At 41.9% G+C, this 22,078-nt stretch overlaps 1 protein-coding gene across 1 annotated transcript; it reads right to left on the bottom strand.

The window, feature by feature from the left end:
- Nucleotides 1-3,364: 3,364 nt before the first annotated feature.
- On the bottom strand, nt 3,365-21,709 carry LOC145394015 (uncharacterized). The gene is made up of 6 exons (XM_080267988.1): nt 21,584-21,709; nt 21,320-21,485; nt 18,842-18,972; nt 6,411-6,537; nt 4,223-4,281; nt 3,365-3,403 (listed from the first exon to the last, which is right to left on the bottom strand). The coding sequence occupies exons 1-6, from the start codon at nt 21,707-21,709 to the stop codon at nt 3,365-3,367; spliced, it is 648 nt and encodes a 215-aa protein (XP_080124114.1).
- Between the last annotated feature and the right edge of the window lie 369 nt (nt 21,710-22,078).

The following is a 22,078-nucleotide window of genomic DNA, read 5'->3' as shown; positions in this document are numbered from 1 at the left end:
GCTGTCTAGTGTAACGCTGTCACTTGGATTTTTTGCAGCTAACCAACTGACCATGTTATTTGCAGCTTCGGGAATGGAACCCAAGTTGTCCGAACGCATGTCCGAAGTACACACACAGACACAAGGCTACTGCTACAGTTTATTTTAGTTCTACCTCTGTGCGGGTAAGGGGATGGGTCTATTATGATGTGGCAGGGGTAAACCAGCTCTGCTGTAGGGCCCTGCTGGATGTCACTGATTGCACTGCGTAATTGACTCTCGTGTGGTGTGGTGTGGTGCGGTGAGGATCTGTCCCTTCTCCCCTTGGGGCTAAGATGCAAATGAATGTGTTTGAGTGGATGAGTAAATTGGGAATGTGTCGTCCTGTCTTGGCTACCTACTTTTCCTTGGGGGACGCAGCCTAGGTATATAGCTAGGTAGACCTCTGGGCAAAAAATTCTACGAAGATCGCATGACGGGCTCCGGGAGCAGCGTTTTTGGGTCAAAATGTGATCGCTCATTAACTATAGTAAAAGTTTTTTAACCTTGGTGGGACCAAGTTTTTTTACATCTGCGAATTTTTTGCGATTTTTGTACCAATTTTGGTGCGATTTGAATGTGTAGTTTCGGCTGCCCAAAACACACACACACACACACACACACACACACACACACACACACACGCAGACATACGGCTAGTGCTATAGTATATTAGATAGGAGTATTCTAGAGTCTGTAGGTGTGTTCTAGAGCTTATAGGCGTGTTCTAGAGTTTGTAGGCGTCTTCTAGAGTTTACATGATTGGTGTTGAAAATAGATGTGGTGTAATTATACAGTGAGGTTAGTAGAGTATGCAATAATGGCTGGTAAGTTGTATCTAAAAATGGTGCATAGTAGAGCACACACACACACACACACACACACACACACACACACACACACACACACACACACACACAGACCCGTGCATCGCATTTTGTTGTGTGTGTGTGTGTGTGTGTGTGTGTGTGTAGAGGGGGGTGTCAAAACTTAAATTTCTTTCCATTTCTTAGTAGGCATAATTGGCAGTTGTATTCTCTCTCTCTCTCTCTCTCTCTCTCTCTCTCTCTCTCTCTCTCTCTCTCTCTCTCTCTCTCTCTCTCTCTCTCTCTCTCTCTCTCTCTCAGTACCTGTGTTTCTCCGATCCACACTGGTATTGTAAAGAGCGTCTGTGGTATCCTCTACCTTGTCCATCTTGTCAGGGGATGAGAGTAGGCTTATACCTTCAGTTTGCAATAGATTTTGACCCAGATCCTGTTAAAGAAATTAGTAAATATTTTTATTATTATTATTATTATTATTATTATTTGTGTTGTTTTTGTTACTACTACTACTATACTACTGCTACTGCTACTACTGCTACTACTACTACTATTACTATTATTATTATTATCATTATTATTGATATCATTATTATCACTACGACCGTCATTATCATCACCAACATCATCATCATCGTCATCATATCTGCTAACCAGTAATAATTAAGCATATTTGAAGGACGGTAAAATCTCTTTAATAATCCGTGACCTCAAAAGTGTAAATGGATTTTTTCCAGTTATCTTGGCCTACAAATGTTGCTTATTATTTTACTGAGCCTAACTTTACGTTTTTTCTGTGTCTCGTGGATTTACCAGACTGATTTTCAAGAAGAGCAAGAAGCACGTAAAGAGATAAGTGAAGAGGAAAAAGGAGGAGGCAAATAATGATCTAGGAAGAATGATGAATGCAAACTATCTGAAAATAGGAAGTTATTCTGAAAAGAGGTGCGGAAATGAAGAAGTGAAAGCAGAAAGAAATGTGATGGTGTGAAAGCCTGATGAATGGGAATAGAGACAGCAGAGCGGTTGTAAACAGGATTGGTTTGGGGGGTCTGCAGAGAAGGAATGCAGTGCCATGAGACGTGACACCAGCACAGGTGAAGAATGATGTGAAGCCGCTGAAAAATGGGAAAGCAGCTGGGGTTGATGAGGTGTATGCAGAGATGATTAAGGATAGTGGAAAGAGTGAAATGAAGTGCTTGTTGGAGATATGCAAGAAGGCATGGATGAGTGAAACTGTGCCAGCAGAGTGGAAAAAAGGTTGTGATTGTACCCCTGCACAGAAATAAAGGTGAGCGAAGTGAGTGCAAGGATTATCGTGGCATAAGTTTACTGAGTATGGTAGGGATGGTATATGGAAGAATTATTGTACAGAAAGTAAGACAGATATCAGAAGTCATTGTGATTGATGAACAGGATGGCTTTAGGAGTGGCAGAGGATGTGTGGATCAGATATTTTGCAGTGAGACAGATAGCAGAGAAGGCTTGTGAGAAGGACCATAAGGTGTTTACAGCATTCATGGATCTGGAAAAAGCATATGGCAAAGTGGACAGAGTAGGATTCTGAAAAGGTTTGCGCATGTACAATGTAGATGGTAAGCTGCTAGGTGCCATCAAGAGTTTTTATGATGGTACTGAAGCATGTGTAAGGGTTAATGGACATCTAAGCGAATGGTCCACGATCGGTGTGGGCGTATGACAAGGTTGTGTGATGTCCTCAACGTTGGGGTGATGTGAGAAATAAAAACACGAGTACTGGAGAAGGGGATGGCGTTGGTAATGAATGGTGATGGATGGAATATCTCAAATTCGTCGTATGCTCAAGATGCAGTACTGCTTGCAAAATACCGGACAAGAACTTGATAGGCTAGTGCAGAGTTTTGCTGATGTCTGTGAACGTCGTGCCTTGAGAGTAAATGTAGAAAAGAGTAAAGTGATGGTTATTGAGAAAGAAGGTGACTCCCAGTGCGATGTTGCAATGAATGGAAAGAGAGACTGCAATTGGTGAAAGTTCAAATATCTGGGTACTGTGACAGAAAAGAGAGGAAAGTGTGCAAAAGAAGTGGAAAGTAGAGTGACACAAGGAAGAAAAGTAGCTGGTGCAATGAAGGCCTTGATAAGAAACATAGGCTCTAGTGTTGCAGCTGCACGAGGCTTACATCAAGGAGTGTTATTGTCAGCTTTAACATATGGATGTGACACTGTGATGTGGTATGAAAATGAAAAGTCATGAGTAAGAGAGTGGAGATGGGACTGCTGAGGAATGTATGTGGAGTACAGAGGGTGGATAGGATACGAAATAATGTGATTCGTGAGAGATGCGGAGTGAGGAAATCGGTGGACACCAGAATCGAAGAGAGTGTACTAAGATGGTATGGTCATGTGGAGAGAATGGATAACACTAGGGTGGTGAAAAAGATATATCTGAGCGAATCTGAAGGAGGGAGGAGGCGAGGTACACCAAGGAGAAGATGGAGAAATATGGTGGATGAGTGTGTGAGGAAGAGGTATGGAAGTTGGTGAGGCTAGGGATCTGACAAGAGATCGAGCGAGCTGGATGAATGCTGTAAGGAGAAATGCATGATAATGGATTAGGCACCTCTTTTTAACGTGGCAGCGTCCTTGATTGACTCTATCGGATACGTTTGTGTGAAGCTACAGAACGTGGTGAATATTTTTGGCGGATCCAATAGAGGCAGGATTCCGGGGACTTGAATGATGAGTGAATGGAAACGTGGCCCATTGGACTGGGCAAATTCGGGGTGTCTGGACATTGCTACTGGTCCGGATGATGATGATGATGATGATGATTTTCAAACTTCGTGAAGACAGAGTTAAACAGAGAAGGTCCGTGGAAATAAAAGGTAGACAGATAGATAGATAAACAGATAGTTGGGCAGATAGATGCAGAGTGAGGAGGTAGATAGATAGAGACAGATAAGTCCATGGAGAGAGAGAGAGAGAGAGAGAGAGAGAGAGAGAGAGAGAGAGAGAGAGAGGCCACGGGATTTTTGCCTGAGAGTTTACAGTCATGCTCAAAAGTTCGCTTACGCATCTATACAGGCTGTGGCGATGGAAAGTGTTACATGAAACTTTTTTATGTTAGCATGAAAGGTTTTGGTCAAGATGAAACGTTTTATGCAGCAAGATATGCTTTTGTCAACAAGAAACGTTTTTATGTCAACATTATACTTTTTTTTATCAACATGAAAGTTTTTGTCAACATAGAACGTTTTTAAGTCAACATGAAATGCTTTTGTCAATAAAAGAGTATGGGAAGGAAGGATGGTCTCTAGCGTTGAGGGAGGAAATGGAAATATAGGAGGCAGGAAACAATGATGGTGAAGGATTTTCTGCTAAATTTTTCTCCTCCTTCATCTTACCTGTGCTGATGGTAGCCAGAGACTGTCCTCCAAGGCGGACTCTTTTGACACCTTACGTCCTGAAATACATTGGGTTTGGCTTAATAGCCATCATAATAATTAAATGTTAGAACAAACGACAATAACATTAATACTAATACTGATACCTATGTTAATAATACTAATACTATTATTATTAATAATAATAATAATAATAATAATAATAATAATATTATTATTATTATTATTATTATTATTATTATTATTATTAGCTGGTGAGTGGAATGTACTTGCAGAAGTGGATTAGTATGGCAGTGCTTTAGTGGACATTTGTGCGGGATGGGGGTTGGTGAAAGCCAATACCCTCTTTAAGCACAAAATGATCCACAGGTGTACGTGGCGAATGATGAGAAGGGTGGGTGGTGAACTGAATGAACGGAAGGCAATGAATGATTATGTGTGTGTGGATGACAGAATGAGAAGGTATGTAATGGATGGAAGAGCATACAGAAGTTGAGGGGAGTGGACTTTCGGACCACCACTTCGTGGTGGTGAATTGTTAAGGTTCAAGTTCGATGGAGGAGTAGGAGAAGGGAAGGCCGGGAGGAAGTAGTCCATACAACGAGGATACAAAGTTTGCATGAGGCATAAAATAAGGCAGAATGTAAGAGAGAAGTGGAGGAGCGATTAGATAAATATGATCTGGAGCAGATGGAGGAGGTGAAAGGTGTGTGCAAGATATTCACAGAAGAAATCTGTGCAACATGTGAGGTGGTGTGTGGGGTAAAGAGAAGAAATAACGAGGTGTAAGCAGCAGCATGGTGCAATGAAGAAGGGAGACAAGCTGTGGCGCAAAAGAATAAAGCATATAGTGAGTGGATGCGAGACAGAGGCATGGAGGAAATTTGAAGGCGGAATTGAGAGTTATATGTCGTGAGGAAGAGAGAGGTGAAAAGATTAGTAAGACAGACTAAGAAGAGAGTGGATGAGGAATTGGCAAGGAATATGAGTGTAAAGTGGAGGGAATGTAAGAAAATGTTCTGGAAGGAGATTAGGAGGGTTAAACAGGGCGACAGAGAAGTTAGTAGGGGAGTAAAAGATATAAATGGCAGACTGATAGTGGAGATGAGAGAAAAAGTGAGCAGATGGAGAGAACATTATAAGGAACTGTTAGATAGGAAATGAAAGCAATGCGACTATAAGTGGCTGGGGAATGGATGGGAGAAGGAGAGAGATGACACGGTAGGAAGAGATCAGTAGGATGGAAGTAATGAAAGCAATGAAGAAAGTCAAAATGGGGAAAGCCCCAGGAATTGATGGAGTGTGCGGTGAATGGATAAAGCATGGGGGGAAGATCTTAGTAGAATGGATATGGAATATATGCAGATAGGCCTGGGAGGAAGGTAGAGTCCCGGAGAACTGGAGGTCAAGTATAATTATTTCCCTGTACAAAGGAAAAGGGGAGAAAGAAGTGTGTGGTAATCATAGAGGTATTTGTCTTCTTAGTGTAATAGGAAAAGTATATGGTAGGATACTTATTGACTGGCTTAGGGAAATAACAGAGGAATTAGTTGGAGAAGAACAGGTAAGTTTTAGGAGGGGAAGAGGTTGTGTAGATCAGATATTCATCCTTAGGTCTTAGGTCTCACTCTCGGTCAAAGAGAGAGAGAGTGAGAGAGAGAGAGAGGAGAAAAGATGTTCTATATGGCTCTATATCCCTTCCATAGCATTTCTTCGTGATTATTAGTATATTGTTTTGCGTGTGTGTGTGTGTGTGTGTGTGTGTGTGTGTGTGTGTGTGTGTGTGTGTGTGTGTGTGTGTGTGTGTGTGTGTGTGTGTGTGTGTGTGTGTGTGTGTGTGTGTGTGTGTGTGTGTGTGTGTGTGTGTTGTGTCTGACTCTGGACATAAGCCTAAGAGTCCATTCCTTGAGACTCGGCCGGTCTCCTATGTATATACACCTCCGCATGTCATCTCCTCGGCGCTAACACACACCGTCCATACTGAATACATGCTAGTACTGCCTCATACAGGACTGGTGTATTGGTATTAAAGGGTGTGTTTTTACTAAACTCGAATGTCGACAGGCCTTTTGGTAGATCAGTTTTACCGAAATTCACATGCTTGCCCCAGTCACACTTTGAACCTGGATCCATCAGGTCTGCAGGCCACCTCCCTAAACTCACGTCACCGCTTCTCCCAGTTACTTACCGTCATCGTCTCTGTGTTTGATGTTAATAAGGATAACATCATCGTGACTTGAATCATCTTCGGGTGCAACGGTCTGGCAGCTGACCGTGGCGAAAGACCTTTCTGACGGTTTGGAATGTGGACCAACCTGAAGAATAATGATGATGATATTAATAATAATAACAATAACGATAACAATAATATTAATAATCTATCTATTGCCAGACGCCTTAATCCCATAAAGGGTGGTCACAAACAAATTTCCTCCATGTCCCCCTGTACCCCGCCATTTCACTGGCCTGCTCCCAGCTCACACCCCCTTCTCTTATACTGTATACCTCTCCACTCCATCCCTCCACCTCACTCACATACAGTACACTCTCCTAATCAGTCTCTCGCTCACCATCCTCTCCATATGGCCAAACCACCTCAGCGTATTTCTCCTAACGCTTTCTATCACATCCACACCACAACTCTCCTTCACTTCCTCATTTGTCAGTCTGTCTCTCCATGTGACTCCACATGCTCCTCTCAAATAACTCATTTCCACTGCTCTAACTCTTGACTTGTGTCCCTCCAACATGGTCCAAGCTTCACTTCCATACTTTAGAGTTGGTATCACAATACTGTCATGCAGCGACTTTTTTACTTCTATGCTCACTTCCCTGTTTCTAATTACTGCTTCCAAAGAACCAGCAACCTTTCTTCCTTGTTGTACCCTTTCAAGCACTTCACGCTCTGAACTTCCGTCCGTACTCATCACACAATCCAAGTACTTAAACCAACTCACATTTTCCATTTCATCCTCATCCAACCTCACCGTACGAGTACATTCAGTGACTTCATTTCTCTCGAAGACCATAAATTCACTCTTCCCTACAGTCACCTCTAGTTTCCATTCCTTACATACTCTCCCAAATTCATTCACCAAGCCTTGCAGTTCCCCTTCGTATTCACATAACAACACAGTATCACCTGCAAACAACAGTACAGGGAGTTTCCAAACACAGCCCTCTCTCAGTAGGGCCTCTCCAAAATCCACTGCCCTACCTTGTATCACATTTATAATTCCATGCCGTGAAGAATAAGTCTGAGGGTGCTATGGCTGCAATGCGTGTGAACAGTGGACTGAGTGAATTTTTCTATTTGAAGGTTGGACTGAACCAGGGATGTGTCATGTCTTAATGGCTGTTCAATCTGTATATGGATGGGGTTATAATAATAATAATAATAATAATAATAATAATAATAAAAAAAATAGTAATAGTAATAATAATAATAATAATAATAATAATAATAATGATAATAATAATAATGCTTATAATTAACATTCTCAGTCCCCTATGACTCGTTCATCTCAGTGTAACCTTCTGGCTTTGGCAGGAATAAAATACGATTGACCATGATAATATCTATTTAGCAGTGGTAGTGGAAGTAATAGTAGTAGTAGTAGTAGCAGTAATAGTAGTAGTGGTGGTGGTGTTGGCGGTGGTAGTATTAGCAGTGATAATAGTAGTAGCAGTAGTAGTAGTGGCGATGGTATTAGTATTAGTGGTAGTAGTAGCTCCAGGTTCATCTCAAACGTGAACCCTGAGGACTGCAGGCTGAAGTTGCCCTTCTTTTGCACTCCACCATAATCCCTTCGGGGGATAGGGAGGGAGTTGAGGGATGTTTGTATAACCGGGAGTGGAGCCACCCAGTTATATCAGTTATATCAATGCCTATTGTCCACACGGGAATCATTCAGACAGCTTGGTTAACGAGTATGGCAAGTTTTTTCCTGATATATGACCTGCAACTGTTGATGTTCTATACAGGTCCCTAATTGTATTACTGGGTGGAGAGACGAGGGGGGGGGGAATCTATTCAAAGCCCCTATTCTCATCGATTAAGGAAAACCCCTAACACCTTTTTCTGAGCAGTTCGTTTCATTTATTCGTTAAAATTCTCTTCTGTGTCATTTAAGTAATTTAACTACCACCATACTCAGCGTAAACTGACAACAGCCAACCGAATCAAAAAATGTAGCGCTAAGGAAAAGGCGCTACGGTGCTTCCTTATCCGACGAGAAAACGGGCCCAAGACACTTCGAAGCATTTACTACCAAGCCATTTATTTTGCTCTTTACACCTTAACATCCATTTTTTTGCTGTTTACATAGTTTTAAAAGCGAATATAGTTACATCACTAATATAAAGGAGGTTACTGAGATAAAATGATCAGAATGAATCACTAAAGAAGAGGAAATACGGAAGCACTGAACTGGAAATCCGAATCCACACGTCACATACCGTAATGATGGTGATGTATTAGGTTAGGTATGGGTTAAGTTTGATTTGATTTGGTTAAGTTAGGTTAGGCCAGACTAGCTAAAATTAGGTTGGAATTAAGTGTGATAAGATTGTTAGGTTAGTTTGGGTTAGGGTGGGTTAAGTTAGGTTTCATTTGGTTTCGTAAGGTAAGGTTGGGTTAGGGTAGGCCAGTTTAAGCTAAGTTAGATTAGGTTAAATGAGTTTGGGTTACATTAGGCTAGGTTTGGTAAGGTTGGGTCAAGTTAAGCTTGATTTGGCTAGGTTAGGGTTAGGTTAGATTAGATTAGATCGGGTTAGGTTAGGTAAGGTGGGGTTAAGTTACATTAAGTTTGATTTAGTTAGGATTAGATTAGATTGGATTAGATTAGATCAGGTTAGCTTAGCTTAGCTTAGCTTAGCTTAGGTTGGGTTACACTAAGATTGATTTGGCTTGGTTAAGGTGGGTAACACTAGGCTAGATTAGATTAGGGTAGGCTAGGTTGGGTTAGTTTAGGCAAAGTTAGGATACATTACGTTTGACTCGGCTAGGTTAGGGGAGATTAGATTAGTTTTGTTTAGAGTATAGTAGGATAGTTGACACTATTTTAAACTTCACTTCATCCAGTTTTGATTACTCATTATATAAATTAAACTGTCAAAACATTACCAAATATATTTGTGTAGTTTATCGTTCCCCCAATGCTTCTTCGGAACCCAGTGTATTTGATTCCATATCTACTCAGTTGAGTAACCTTGACCTTGATCTTGGCACCGAAATTACCATTTTGGGTGATTTTAACATACGCAGTGTTGAATCGTTATTGCATTCTGCCAGGACTGACGACGCTGGTCTAGAGTGAGAGCTGTTTGCGGAATCGTTTAATCTCACCCAGGTGGTAAAGCAACCAACCAGAATACCTGATAATCCTGACCATAATGCCCATCTCTTGGATTTATCCTTGACAAATAATCCAGATCAATACAGGATAAAGGTACTGTCACCACTTGGATCCTCTGACCACAATCTCATCAAAGCCTCATTAGTTAACCCTCCCACACCTCCCCGTTCTGAACCTGTCAGGTTGACCCGATGGCACTTTGACAGGGCAGACTGGGATGGATTTAGAAATTATCTTGCTGATGTTCCATGGCAGTCTTTCTTCTCTAGTGATTCCAATTCTACCCAGTCCCACATTTGCGACTTAATACTAGCTGGTATGGATTTATTCATACCAAGTCAACAGTTCACCAAAAGATCGAACTCTCCAAAATGGTTTGATGCCAATTGTGCCAGAGCAACAGCCCAAAAGTTATTAGCATATAACTCTAACTTAAAATCAAAAACATCTGAATCACTCTCCCAATTTAAAATTGCTAGAAATCATGCAAAAGCTGTATTAAATATATCTAAATCAAACTTTCTTCAAAAGCAAGCATCAAAACTACTTAACAACCCTAATGACAATAGAATATTCTGGTCAACTCTTAATTCTTTAAATAATAACTTTAATAAGTCATCTTCCATTCCTCCACTAAAATCTTCAGATGGCAACATTATAAATGACCCACGTGGGAAAGCAGATATCTTTGCCAGTACCTTTCCCAGAAACTCTACCATAGACGAAACCAGCCAGAATGTCCCAGTACTGGAACTTAATTCTCCCGAAATTGCCCCACTTAAAATACAGGCAAGATACGTAAAATCCATCCTAGACAATTTACCTACCAACAAAGCTCCAGGCCCAGATGGAATTCCACCAATTGTTTTGAAAAAGTGTTCCCCTGAACTTCCCTCTGTCCTAGCTAAATTATTCAGACTATGCATACGTACTTCTTTATTCCCAAATTCATGGAAAGAAGCCAATATCCACCCAGTCCCGAAGAAAGGAAGTTCGTCTGACCCCTCCAATTACAGACCAATAGCTGTCACATCTTCTCTTGGTAAGGTATTTGAAACTTTAATTAATAAGTACATTGTTAAACATATTGAATCCAACAACTTAATTAGTGATAGACAATACGGTTTTCACCACGAAAGATCCACCATTGACATACTCAATCTCTTAACTCATACCATCCATCAATCAATTGATCTTTTTGGAGAAACTCATGCAGTAGCTCTTGATATCTCTAAAGCTTTCAACAGAGTATGGCACCGTTCCCTGCTGTCCAAACTCCCTTGCTATGGACTAACGTCTTTTGTTCCTTTGATTTCTTCATATCTTAGTGACAGGAAAATAAGAGTATAAGTAGATGATGTATATTCCAATTTCCACTCAGTTAACACCGGCGTGCTGCAGGGATCAGTTCTGGCGCCAACCCCATTTCTAGTTCATATTATTGATCTCTTATCTGTCACCCACAATCCCATTCACTCATATGCAGATGACTCAACACTACATAGTTCATTCACACTCAGACATCCATTTACAAAGTCTAATATCTCTACCTCTCAGCTCAGTACAGCCATCTCCATAAATCAAGATCTATCTACAATCAGTGAATGGGGACAAAACAACATTGTCTCTTTTAATGCTAGTAAAACTAAATATATACAGTTTACTAATAGACAGATATTGCCAGATTCGTACATTACCTTCATTGCTACTAATATTCCCATCTCCAAAAGTATTGAAATTCTTGGCATCTCACTTGACAATGCCCTCAGCTGGACCTCTCATGTCAGATCACATGCTAAAACAGCCTTAAAGAAACTTGGATTATTGTACAGAGTCCGTAACTTCTTCGTCGATGAGCAGTTAGCTATAATTTATAAGAGTCATGTGCGCTCTCAGCTTGAATATTGCTCACCCTTGTGGAATGGTTGTGGAGAGTTTGCATTAAGACAACTAGACAAAATTCAGAACAAAGCTGTTAGAATCATTAACAACCCTGCCATTACATATAAACCTCCCCTGCAAGTAAGAAGGAATGTTGCCTCCCTTGCATTATTTTATAGATATTTTTTTGGCAAATGCTCAGACGAAGTTGCGTCCATGGTGCCACCTCTCTATGCCTTCCCTCGTGCTACACGGGCATCTGGTAGCGCTCATGACTGGAATGTCACTCAGCCATATTGCAGAACTTCTGCCTATCAGAATTCTTTCATTCCCCAAACTGCATCTCTCTGGAACTCGCTTCCCTAGAGTTGTTTTCCTCCAAATTTCAACCCACAACTGTTCAAGTCTAACTGTTACAGATATTTTATGAACAGAGGACACCAGTAATCTGGTGTATGGATTATTTTTTTTTTTACTCATTTCTTTTTCCTTCCTCCGTCCTGTTATTTATATATATATATATATATAAAAAAAAAAAAAGGTTAGGTTGGGTTATGTTAGACCTCGTTTGGTTTGGTTAGTTATGGTTAGATTAGGTTAAATCAGGTTAGGTTAGATTAGTTTATTTTGGGCTGAATTCGATTCAGCTAGATTTGACTGGGTTAGGGTTAGGTTAAATTAGATTAGATTAGGTTAGATTTGGATAAGTTACGTATAATAAGGTTACGGCCATTTTTTTAAAAATATGAACAGAGGAAAAAAAATCACTACAGGAAAAAAAATAAAAATCCAGGCACAAGACTACAAGCGCTCTCCATTCATTGAAAAGAAACAATCAGTAAGAGTTGGACTTAAACTGCTGTACGATATATTTTGGAGGGGAACTAGTCTTGGCAAGCTATTTTCAAAAGAGAGGCTGTTTGAGGAATGAAGGAATTTTGGCAGGCGGAAATTTAAACCGTGGTAGGTGGGGGCACTCACCATCTACTAATTTGATGCAGTGCTGCTCTCAGTTGTCTGCTCTTTCCTCTCCTCCATCATTCTTTCCTTCCATCCTCTTCTGTCTTTCTTTCCTTCATTCTTTCCTCGTCCTTCTGCCTATGGGTGACTTTACACTCCATCTTCTGTCTTTCTTTCCTTCATTCTTACCTCTTCGTTCTGCGTGTGGGTGACTCTAAACTGAGTGACAAGCCAAATGGTTTCCTGTACACCATGAAACCATTTACTCTGCTGGGTAGTAACCATGTCACGAATTCTTTCGAGTGTATTTATAATTCGTGACATTGTACTTCAGTGAGAAAAACACGAATTCTAATGGAATTCCCACTGGCATCACTCAGTCCAACCGTCCTTGTATTCACTCGATCGGGATGGTTTTCAGAACATTTTTCACTGTTTCACAAGTGATCATTCTTATGCACGACATTAGTGCCTTCACTGAGTGATTTATTGTGAGTGTATATCGTTTACTTTCCGTTGACCGTTGAAGCTAGGCCACGCCCTACTTCCGGCAAACACAGCCAGCCCCTGCCTCTTTCATAGTTTGAATTTAGTCAGCTTTGAGTCATCGCGAGAATAGAACCGTTTGCGCCTAGCGTGAAGAGCGTCTTCGTTGTATAACGAGTTCCTGAATCTCCACCTAGACGGTGAATTGGCGAAGCGGGCTTAGCGAATTGCAGCGTCTGATGTCCTGCACAGGCGCCCAGTCTTTTTCGCTCGGCTCCCCTCCACTGACCAATATTTCTTTTCGTTTTTCTAGGCTTAAGTGTGTTTAGCTTTTGAATGAGCGAGTGAGTGTATTCTCCTTGTTATTTTGAATTCATTTTTGAGCTGCATGTAATGTAAATTGATTTCATTGTAATCAATAAATTCACAGTTCTTTTCTTTGAGCTTTATATAATAAGAATCGTGTTTTATTTCTCCACATTAAGCTTATTTTAGATGCCACTCCTAGTTTGCACAAACTTTTTACATTATTCATAGCCGGTACTTAGGCCAGTTCTTTTGTATCAAACTTAAATCTGTTGTGCCAGCCAGGAGTTAATGCACCAGGAAGAACCTGTTTATTATTATTAGCATTAGTTATTGATTGTCAGGGGTGGAGTCACTTTCTCGAGAGGCTAACAGTACTACAAACAGCATTCGTGAGTAATTAGTCTCTGCTGTGTACTGTTGAGAAAGTTTATAAATTCTCGTCTTTAGAGAATCGGCGAAGTAAGCCGACATAAACTAAAACTCACTACTTGATTTTCACAAGTCAGTTCCTTGTCTCTATTGACAAGTAACACGTACCTAGAATTATTAATTCATAAATTCACATCACCCCGTGACATCTGGCGACCTCATTCCAGGATATTAACTCCTAGCTCTAAAGTTATTAACGAGATAATACTCACTCACTCACACCTAGGTATTTATCATTAAAGTCTATAGGCACTATCTTACTGGTGGTTATTGATTCTTTTCTATTAATTTTATGTAATAGTTTTCCCAGGCAGTTGCTTCTTTTTTAATTTTCTTTCTTTACCAGTCTAACTAGACAAAACTGGTAACCACCAACCTGTGCCTATATTCGTTACTCTTGATTATTGGCATTTCTCTGCAAAATAGCAGTCAGTACTCAGTCTTTAGCCCTCTCAGCCTTAGTTGAGTTAGCATCGTGACTACTAATATCTATGTACAGGAAGCCAAAGATATGGGACTTAGCGACCCCAAACAAATCAAGGAAAACGTACTCTCTCTGTTTAGTTATGAGCAGCAACGTGAGAATGATGCTCGTGAAGAGCATAGAATTCAACGTGAATACGAGTGAGAACAACGTGAACATGAGTGAGAACAGCGCGAGGAACGCGAGGCAACAACGCAAGCACGAGCGAGAACAACGCGAAAGAGAACGCGAACACAAGTGAGAACAATGAGAGAGAGAACGTGAATACAAGCGAGAACAACGAGAGAGAGAATGAGAATACGAACGTGCCGAACGCGTGGCACGTGAGAAACATGAATTTGAGATGCTGAAGCTCAAGCGAGACTCCTTGGCTTCAGACACATCTGGTGCAGCTAACCCAAGCTCCACGAGCGCTCCCCCTACACATGTTCTGGTGACCCCACACATCAAGCTTCCTTCATACAAGGAAGGCGAGCGAATCGAGCCATTCATAGCTCATTTCGAAGACATGGCTCAGCTGTATCAGCTGGATGAGGCAGCTAAGCGGCTCCAGTTTCCTAGCTTGTTTGAGGGCCCTGCCCTCAATGTTCTTGACAGAATTCGTGGAGACAATCTCACGTATGAGATGATGAAGGCCGCACTTGTCAAAGCATACAGTCTCACAGTTGATGATGCCAGGAGTCAGTTCATGAGGGCACGTTTACGAGAAAAGAAGACTGCTGTTCAGTTTCTTGATTGACTTACTGCTTACTTAGATGAGTGGATGGAGAAAGATGAAACTCCTCCCACGCGAGAGGGGATAATTAACCTTATGCTGTGTATGCAGCTAGAAAAGTTGTGGCCTGCTGAGCTTATGGCTCAGCTTAAGATCTGCCAGGTAGCAGATGCCAGCCAAATGGTGGAGAAGGCTGATGCAGTCTTCACTGCATACGGGTATCAAACTCTTAAGCAACACACCTGGAACAGGAAAGCTGACAAATCTGGGAAACCGTCTCAGACTGAACCCCAGCATCAAGTCCGTTCTCAGAATAATGGTCAAGGTCCAAACAAACCACAGAAGAAGGACCAGGGGCAGATTGTTCAGAAGCCTGACTGGAAGAGGTACAAGTACCCTAACCGGGAGCAGTATCAGCCATGCACTCAACAACTGGGACAATCCTTTTCAGCATAAGCCCCGGTGTATTGGAGGCAGGAGGCGAACGCAGCCTTCATTCCTCAACAGCAGTACTGTGGTGTCGTCCCTAGCAGTACGGGTACTTCCCCACAGTTCACTAGTCCCCCAGCAACAGTGAACACTCCTCCACAGATGGTCAACGCTCCATCTCCCCAGACAGTGAGTACGACCCCTCAGGTATCTAATTCTCAGGGCACCATGTTAGCTGCATCATTCATTCAGCAGCCTCATCAGTGGCTGGCTGCTTCCTCCACAGGCCCTCCCACAGGCAACAGTGCCTTCCTCGTTCAGCCAGGGTTTGTGGGAGGCATTCCTGTGAAGGTCCTGAGAGATAATGGTTCCTCAGGTTGCTCTGTCAGGCAGAGTCTAGTTATGCCTGAGGAGTACACAGGTCGACAGATCCAAGCTCAGCTTATTGATGGATCAGTGAGATTGTTCCCTGAGGCACGTATCCAGGTGGCATCTCCATTTTACACTGGTATGACAGTCGCTGTTGTCATGCCAAAAACTTTGTTTGACCTTATCATAGGCAATATTCCAGGTGCCAAGTATAGTTGCACTGTAGATGATGCTACTCAGACTTCGGCTGCAGTAACACGAGCCATGGCTGAGGCTCCGAACTGTGTCACTCCGATGACCAATGCATCGCCACAAGATCTGATTTGTAGCCAAGGTGTTGTCCAAAAACAACACTTTGACCCAACACTTGCTGCCGTGCGGAAGAAACAAAAGGGTAGAGTGATTAAGTATTCACGGGGAGGTCAAGCCAAGTTCCTTCATAAACAAGGACGGCTCTACCATGAGTCACGAACACCCCAGGGCGAGGTTCGACTGCAGTTTGTCATTCCCGCTAAGTATCGCCAAGCAGTGTTAGAATGGGGTCATTGTTCAGCCTCAGAAGGTCACATGGGCAAAAGGAAAACCCAGGGCCGTATCCGTGCTGACTTTTTCTGGCCAGGAATGGGACAAGAAATAGATAGCTTTGTACGTTCCTGCAATGTGTCAACGTACCACAGATCAGGGACATGTCCTTCCTGTGCCGTTTGAATCCACACCCATAATCTCAGAGTCAGTTGAGTGACAGGGAAGTGGTGATGTGGGTGCAGATCTGATATCTCGCCCGTTGGTCCCACAGGACACATTACGTCCAGGACCTGTATATACATGTATACAATAAGTTAAGGGGAAGTTCGAGACCCCCATAAGGACAATCCAAGGCTGTGTATGAATTACCTTGTGGTGTCTCGGGCTGTGGGCCTCTCTGAGGATTCCCGGAGAATGCACATTATCCACATGAAGTGTTCACACCCACAGTGGGTGTTAACATGTGACCTGCCCGAGATTGCGTAGGGATTCTAAGCTTGCTGTTATTAATCGTAAATGTAGTGTTAGGTTTAACCAGTAAACTGCCCGTTCTGAGAGATTTGGGCAATCCAAGGACTAGCACGTTTCCTGGTTGATAATGTAGGTTTAACCAGTAAACTACAGGGGTCCTCAGAGATTTGAGCAATCCAAGGACTACGTTTCCTGGTTAATAATGTATCCATTAACAAAATAATAGTCAACTCTTTGTAGCATATCTATTGACTGCTAGGCAGAGAGAGAGAAATTATAATTTGATAAAAATTGTTTGTTACACTGACACATTTGATGCTCCACCTTGATTGCTTTTGCAGGTGCAGCTGGCGGGTGTAACAATTTTGTCATGCAGATCAACTGATCGTCTCTGCCGCTTGCTGCCGCCTCTTCTCTTCTGCCTTGTCGTCTCTATCTACTACTGATTTGTATTATATAATTTTACACATAGGCACAGTTACACCACAACTGTCACACCTACACCGTGTATTACATACATCATGCTACATAACAATTAGTTGTTAATGTAAATGTAGCGAACTTTTCGCTCAGTTCGACTTGAGTACAGGATTTTTGACCGTCGTCACAGACTTTTTCCTCAAGCTTGCTTCTATTAACGTAAATACTAGTTTTTTTTCCACTCATGGGCGACTGTGATTTTCTCCTGTAGCAGGATAGTACACACACCACAGTGTGAATCTTGTGTGACTGAGTTAGGATTTATATGTATGTATATCAAAAAAATTTTCTGAAGAAAAATTTGATTTTGATGGGGCATAATGTCACGAATTCGCGCGAGTGTATTTATAAATTCGTGACATTGTACTTCAGTGAGAAAAACACATATTCTAGTGGAATTCCCACTGCATATCACTCAGTTTAACCGTCCTTGTATTCACTCGATCGGGATGGTTTTCAGAACATTTTCACTGTTTCACAAGTGATCATTCTTATGCACGACATTAGTGCCTTCATTGAGTGATTTATTGTGAGCGTATATCGTTCACTTTCTCTCTGTTGACCGTTGAAGCTAGGCCACGCCCTACTTCCGGCAAACACGGCCAGCCCCTGCCTCTTTCATAGTTTGAATTTAGTCAGCTTTGAGTCGTCACGAGAATAGGACCGTTTGTGCTTATTGTGAAGAGCATCTTTGTTGTACAGCAAGTTCCTGGATCTCCACCTAGACGGTGAATTGGCGAAGCAGGCTTAGCAAATTGCAGCATCTGACGTCCTGCACAGGCTCCCAGTCTTTTTCACTCAGCTCCACTTCACTGCCTCCACTGACCAGTATTTCTTTTCGTTTTTCTAAGCTTAAGTGCGTTTAGCTTTTGAATGAGCGAGTGAGTGTATTCTCCTTGTTATTTTGAATTCATTTTTGAGACTCATTGTAATCAATAAATTCACAGTTCTTTTCTTTGAGCTTAATGTTATTAGAATCATGTTTTATTTCTCCACATTAAGCTTATTTTAGTTGCCACTCCTAGTTTGTACAAACTTTTTAATTATTCATAACTGGTACTTAGGCCAGTTCTTTTGTATCAAACTTAAATCCGTTGTGCCAGCCAGGAGTTAATGCACCGGCAAGAACCTGTTTATTATTGTTAGCATAAGTTATTGATTGTCAGGGGTGGAGTCACTCTCTCGAGAGGCTAACAGTACTACAAACAGCACTCGTGAGTAATTAGTCTCTGCTGTGTACTGTTGAGAAAGTTGATACATTCTCGTCTTTAGAGAATCGGCGAAGTAAGCCGGCATAAAGTAAAACTTACTACTTGGTTTTCACAAGTCAGTTCCTTGTCTCTATTTTCAAGCAATAGCAGCATTTTTAATTCATAAATTCACATCACCCCGTGACAAACCATATAACCAAATTTTGGCACCTGGTGGTTTAGTGGGTAAGTATGGCTCTCCAATCGGATTGGGCCGGTGAAGGTTTATATCCAAGGGGTGGTTGGGGTTGATTGCTCACATAATGCCACTCAGGGATGAGTGAGGTTGGTCACTCTCATCTTGAATGTCAGGACCAACTTGTCTATCCCCGGGCTCCTACGCTACCCATGGAGCAACGTAGGATTGGATGATGGATGGATGGAAATCTAAATACCCGAATGATGGTTTGGTTAGGCTAGGTTAGGTTAGGTGCAATTAGATTATATTTAAGTGTTAGGTTTATGGACACATACAGGAATGATGGTGGTGGTGTCAGACAGGGAATCCAAGCTTGGGTAGTTGGTCTGAGAACCTGAAGAAAACTTGGACGTTGACCTTTTCATTGCCAGGTGATGCTGACGACGCTGCAACGATGTGCTGCTCACTGGGGAAAAAAAAAATTAAAACAGGAAAAATCTCATAAAACTAAATAAAAGTTTTAAAATTATTTGCATTGTCTCCTGTAATTATTCAGGAAACCAATTATCCAGACACCTTATTCATTACTCAGTTTAGAGAGAGAGAGAGAGAGAGAGAGAGAGATGAAGAAGAAGAAGAAGAAGATGATGATGATGATGATGATGATGATGAAGAAATCGAAGCATTGCCAGAAAATCTATCTATTTATAACGAGACGCTATAATCCCGTAAGGGATGGCCATTTGTCTTTGACTTAGTTGTTTTATCCCACTTATTGACACGTAAGAAACAAGTGCAGGTTGGTTATATGGATACCACCCAGCGTTGTGAACGGTTTCCTGGCTTACAAGACCCCATCAGGCTTGTCACTCAATGCAAAGTCACCTGAAAAGGAAAGAAGAGTAATCCAAATTGACAGCATAGATGCAAGTTGGAAGAGAGGAGGGCAGACACAGAAAGAGAAGATAAAGGTAAAGAGAGAAATTGCCAGCACTAGGTTGGTTTATTCCAGACAGTTGCACAAGAGTGACTAATGGATACAATTAATACGAGTGTGGTATGCGAAAATGTATGCAGATTTTGTAAGACGAGAGAGAGAGAGAAAAAAAAATGACGCTGTAAATGGGTGAAATTTCTTGGCAATATATCTATCTTGTTATTTACAACTATCACGTGCCCTGCTTATAGAAGAGACCCACACAACAAAACACATAATGGAGCACTGCACAGTACATGCCACGCACACACGCACAATATAATACATAGCATTGCTCAGCAAATGCGAAACAAAAACACACACACACACACACACACACACACACACACACACACACACACACACACACACACACACACATAATGGAGCACTGCACAGCACATGCTACACACACACACACACACACACACACACACACACACACACACACACACACACAAAATAATACATAATGGAACACTATACAGCACATGCCACACTAAAACACACACAATATGACACATAAAAAAGCACTGCACAACACACGTCACACAAGCAGCCACAACATATTATGGGGCACTGTACAGCATATGCCACACTTACCCACAGACACAACACAACGTATCAGGGTGCACTGCACAACACATGTCACTAACGCACCTACATAACACACATAATAAAGCACTGCATGGCGCATACCATAGTGACACAGACTCAACATAACACACACGTAATGGAGCACTACACACACACACACACACACACACACACACACACACACACACACACACACACACACACACACACACACAGTGAAGCACTGCACAGCACATGCCACACTAGGGTCCGGATTCTCGTCGGTTAAGAAAGCTCCTCAGCACCTGATCCTTTTCAATTTTCGTATATTGGCTATCTAATTTCAAGTTCTACGTATCAGCGCTAAATATGGTGGTATTGGAAAGAATGAAATGGGACAGAAGAGGATAGTAAGGAGTAATATTAAAGTAAATCGCTTAGTAAAAGATGTTGTGGAGCTTCCTTAACCAACAGAGAATACCGGCCTAAGAAGCAGACACAGCATCAACGGTGTAAGAAAATATTAGGACAACCCAATAGGAACAGTGGCTTATTTGCGGTCGATGGGTTTGCTTGATCAGATGGATCGCTTAGCAACAGGAACGAAGTTGAGAAGTAAATACCCACAAAATACCATTGGTTTTATTCTAGTGGTTCTTCTCTTGTTTTTATGTTCATTTTATATGTTTGATTTACCTGGTTTTATTCTGTCGGTTTATTCTATAGGATTTGATTTATTCTTTTTATTCCACTGTTTTAATTCTATCGGCTTTATTCAACTGGTTTTATTGTATTGGTTTATTCTATTTTAATTTGTTGATACTGATCAATTGGTTTATTTTATGGGTTTATTCTGTTGGCTTATTCTATGGGTTTTGTATTATTGGTTTACTTTATTTTAATCCATTGGTCTGTTTTTGGAACTCACAGATAATGTGTTAAAATTCTCAAGGAACTAAGGTAGTGAGGGGGACGTTCATTCGAGACTTCTCCCTGAAACTGATTAAAGTCCCCTGCGGTAGAGAGAGAGAGAGAGAGAGAGAGAGAGAGAGAGAGAGAGAAAGAGAGAGAGGGAGGGAGGGAATCAATATCCTCAAACTGAAGCGGTTGCCGTCAAAATGATACTACTGCATTGCCTCCGTAAACAGTAAATGAGAAGGAACCAACTGTAAAAATTAAATTAACTGGTGAAAGGTAGGGGCGTCCATCATTTACTCACTTGATGCCGTACTCTCTCTCTCTCTCTCTCTCTCTCTCTCACCGTTCTTCGTTAACGTCTCCTGCTGCACACTCTCCTGGCTGGCGCTGGGTATAACTTTGCTGAGGAGCATAGTGAGCGTGGAGGGGCGACGTAGACCGGTGTAGGAGCCTGTCTTGGACTTCTTGAGCTGATCTGAGCACTGGACTGAACCTGCCTCTAATTCTGCCTGAAATATAAATGTAGCAGATGGTGATGCCAGTAGTAGAAATATCTGTAGTAGTGGTAGTAGCAGTAGTAGTAGTAGTAGTGACTAGACTGACATACATAGAAGTCCGACTTTGGGCAGCAGGCCTCCTTTGGGAACCAGCAGGCCTCAGAACCCCTAAAGTTCAAAGGTTTTACAAGCCGAGCCCTTCTCGTATGCGTTTCTTCTCTCGAAAAATAGGCCATTTTCAACCAGTACCGTAATTACTCTGCATCTGCAGCATGTAGAACTTTCAATTAAAGACCAGATTACTCATGAATCCTTAATCCCTCCATTGCCAGTGTCCTCAGGTCTCTATATAGAGGCCTTGTAGGAGGTGATGAATGGAGGCAGCTTGGGGGTCGTCGAAGGTTGTGTTCATGCAAGTGAGTGAGTCAGCAGCTACAGCACACAGCCCGAGCACCTGCCTGTACCAGATGAGGATTAATTGCAGTCACTCGCTCACGCTCCCCCTTGAGCCACTCGACCTTGACACTCCTCTCTACTGTCCCTGCCACTGCCACATAAATGAATCACCACCCCTTTTATGTGTGGCTAGCTCAGTTTATTGGCCC

The sequence above is a fragment of the Coenobita brevimanus genome, chromosome 3 (genome assembly GCF_032717465.1).
Source record: "Coenobita brevimanus isolate Jiangsu-jjx chromosome 3, ASM3271746v2, whole genome shotgun sequence".
NCBI classification, from domain to species: domain Eukaryota; kingdom Metazoa; phylum Arthropoda; class Malacostraca; order Decapoda; family Coenobitidae; genus Coenobita; species Coenobita brevimanus.
The sequence above is the reverse complement of the archived record's forward strand: the minus strand, read 5'-3'. Positions and strand labels throughout refer to the sequence as shown.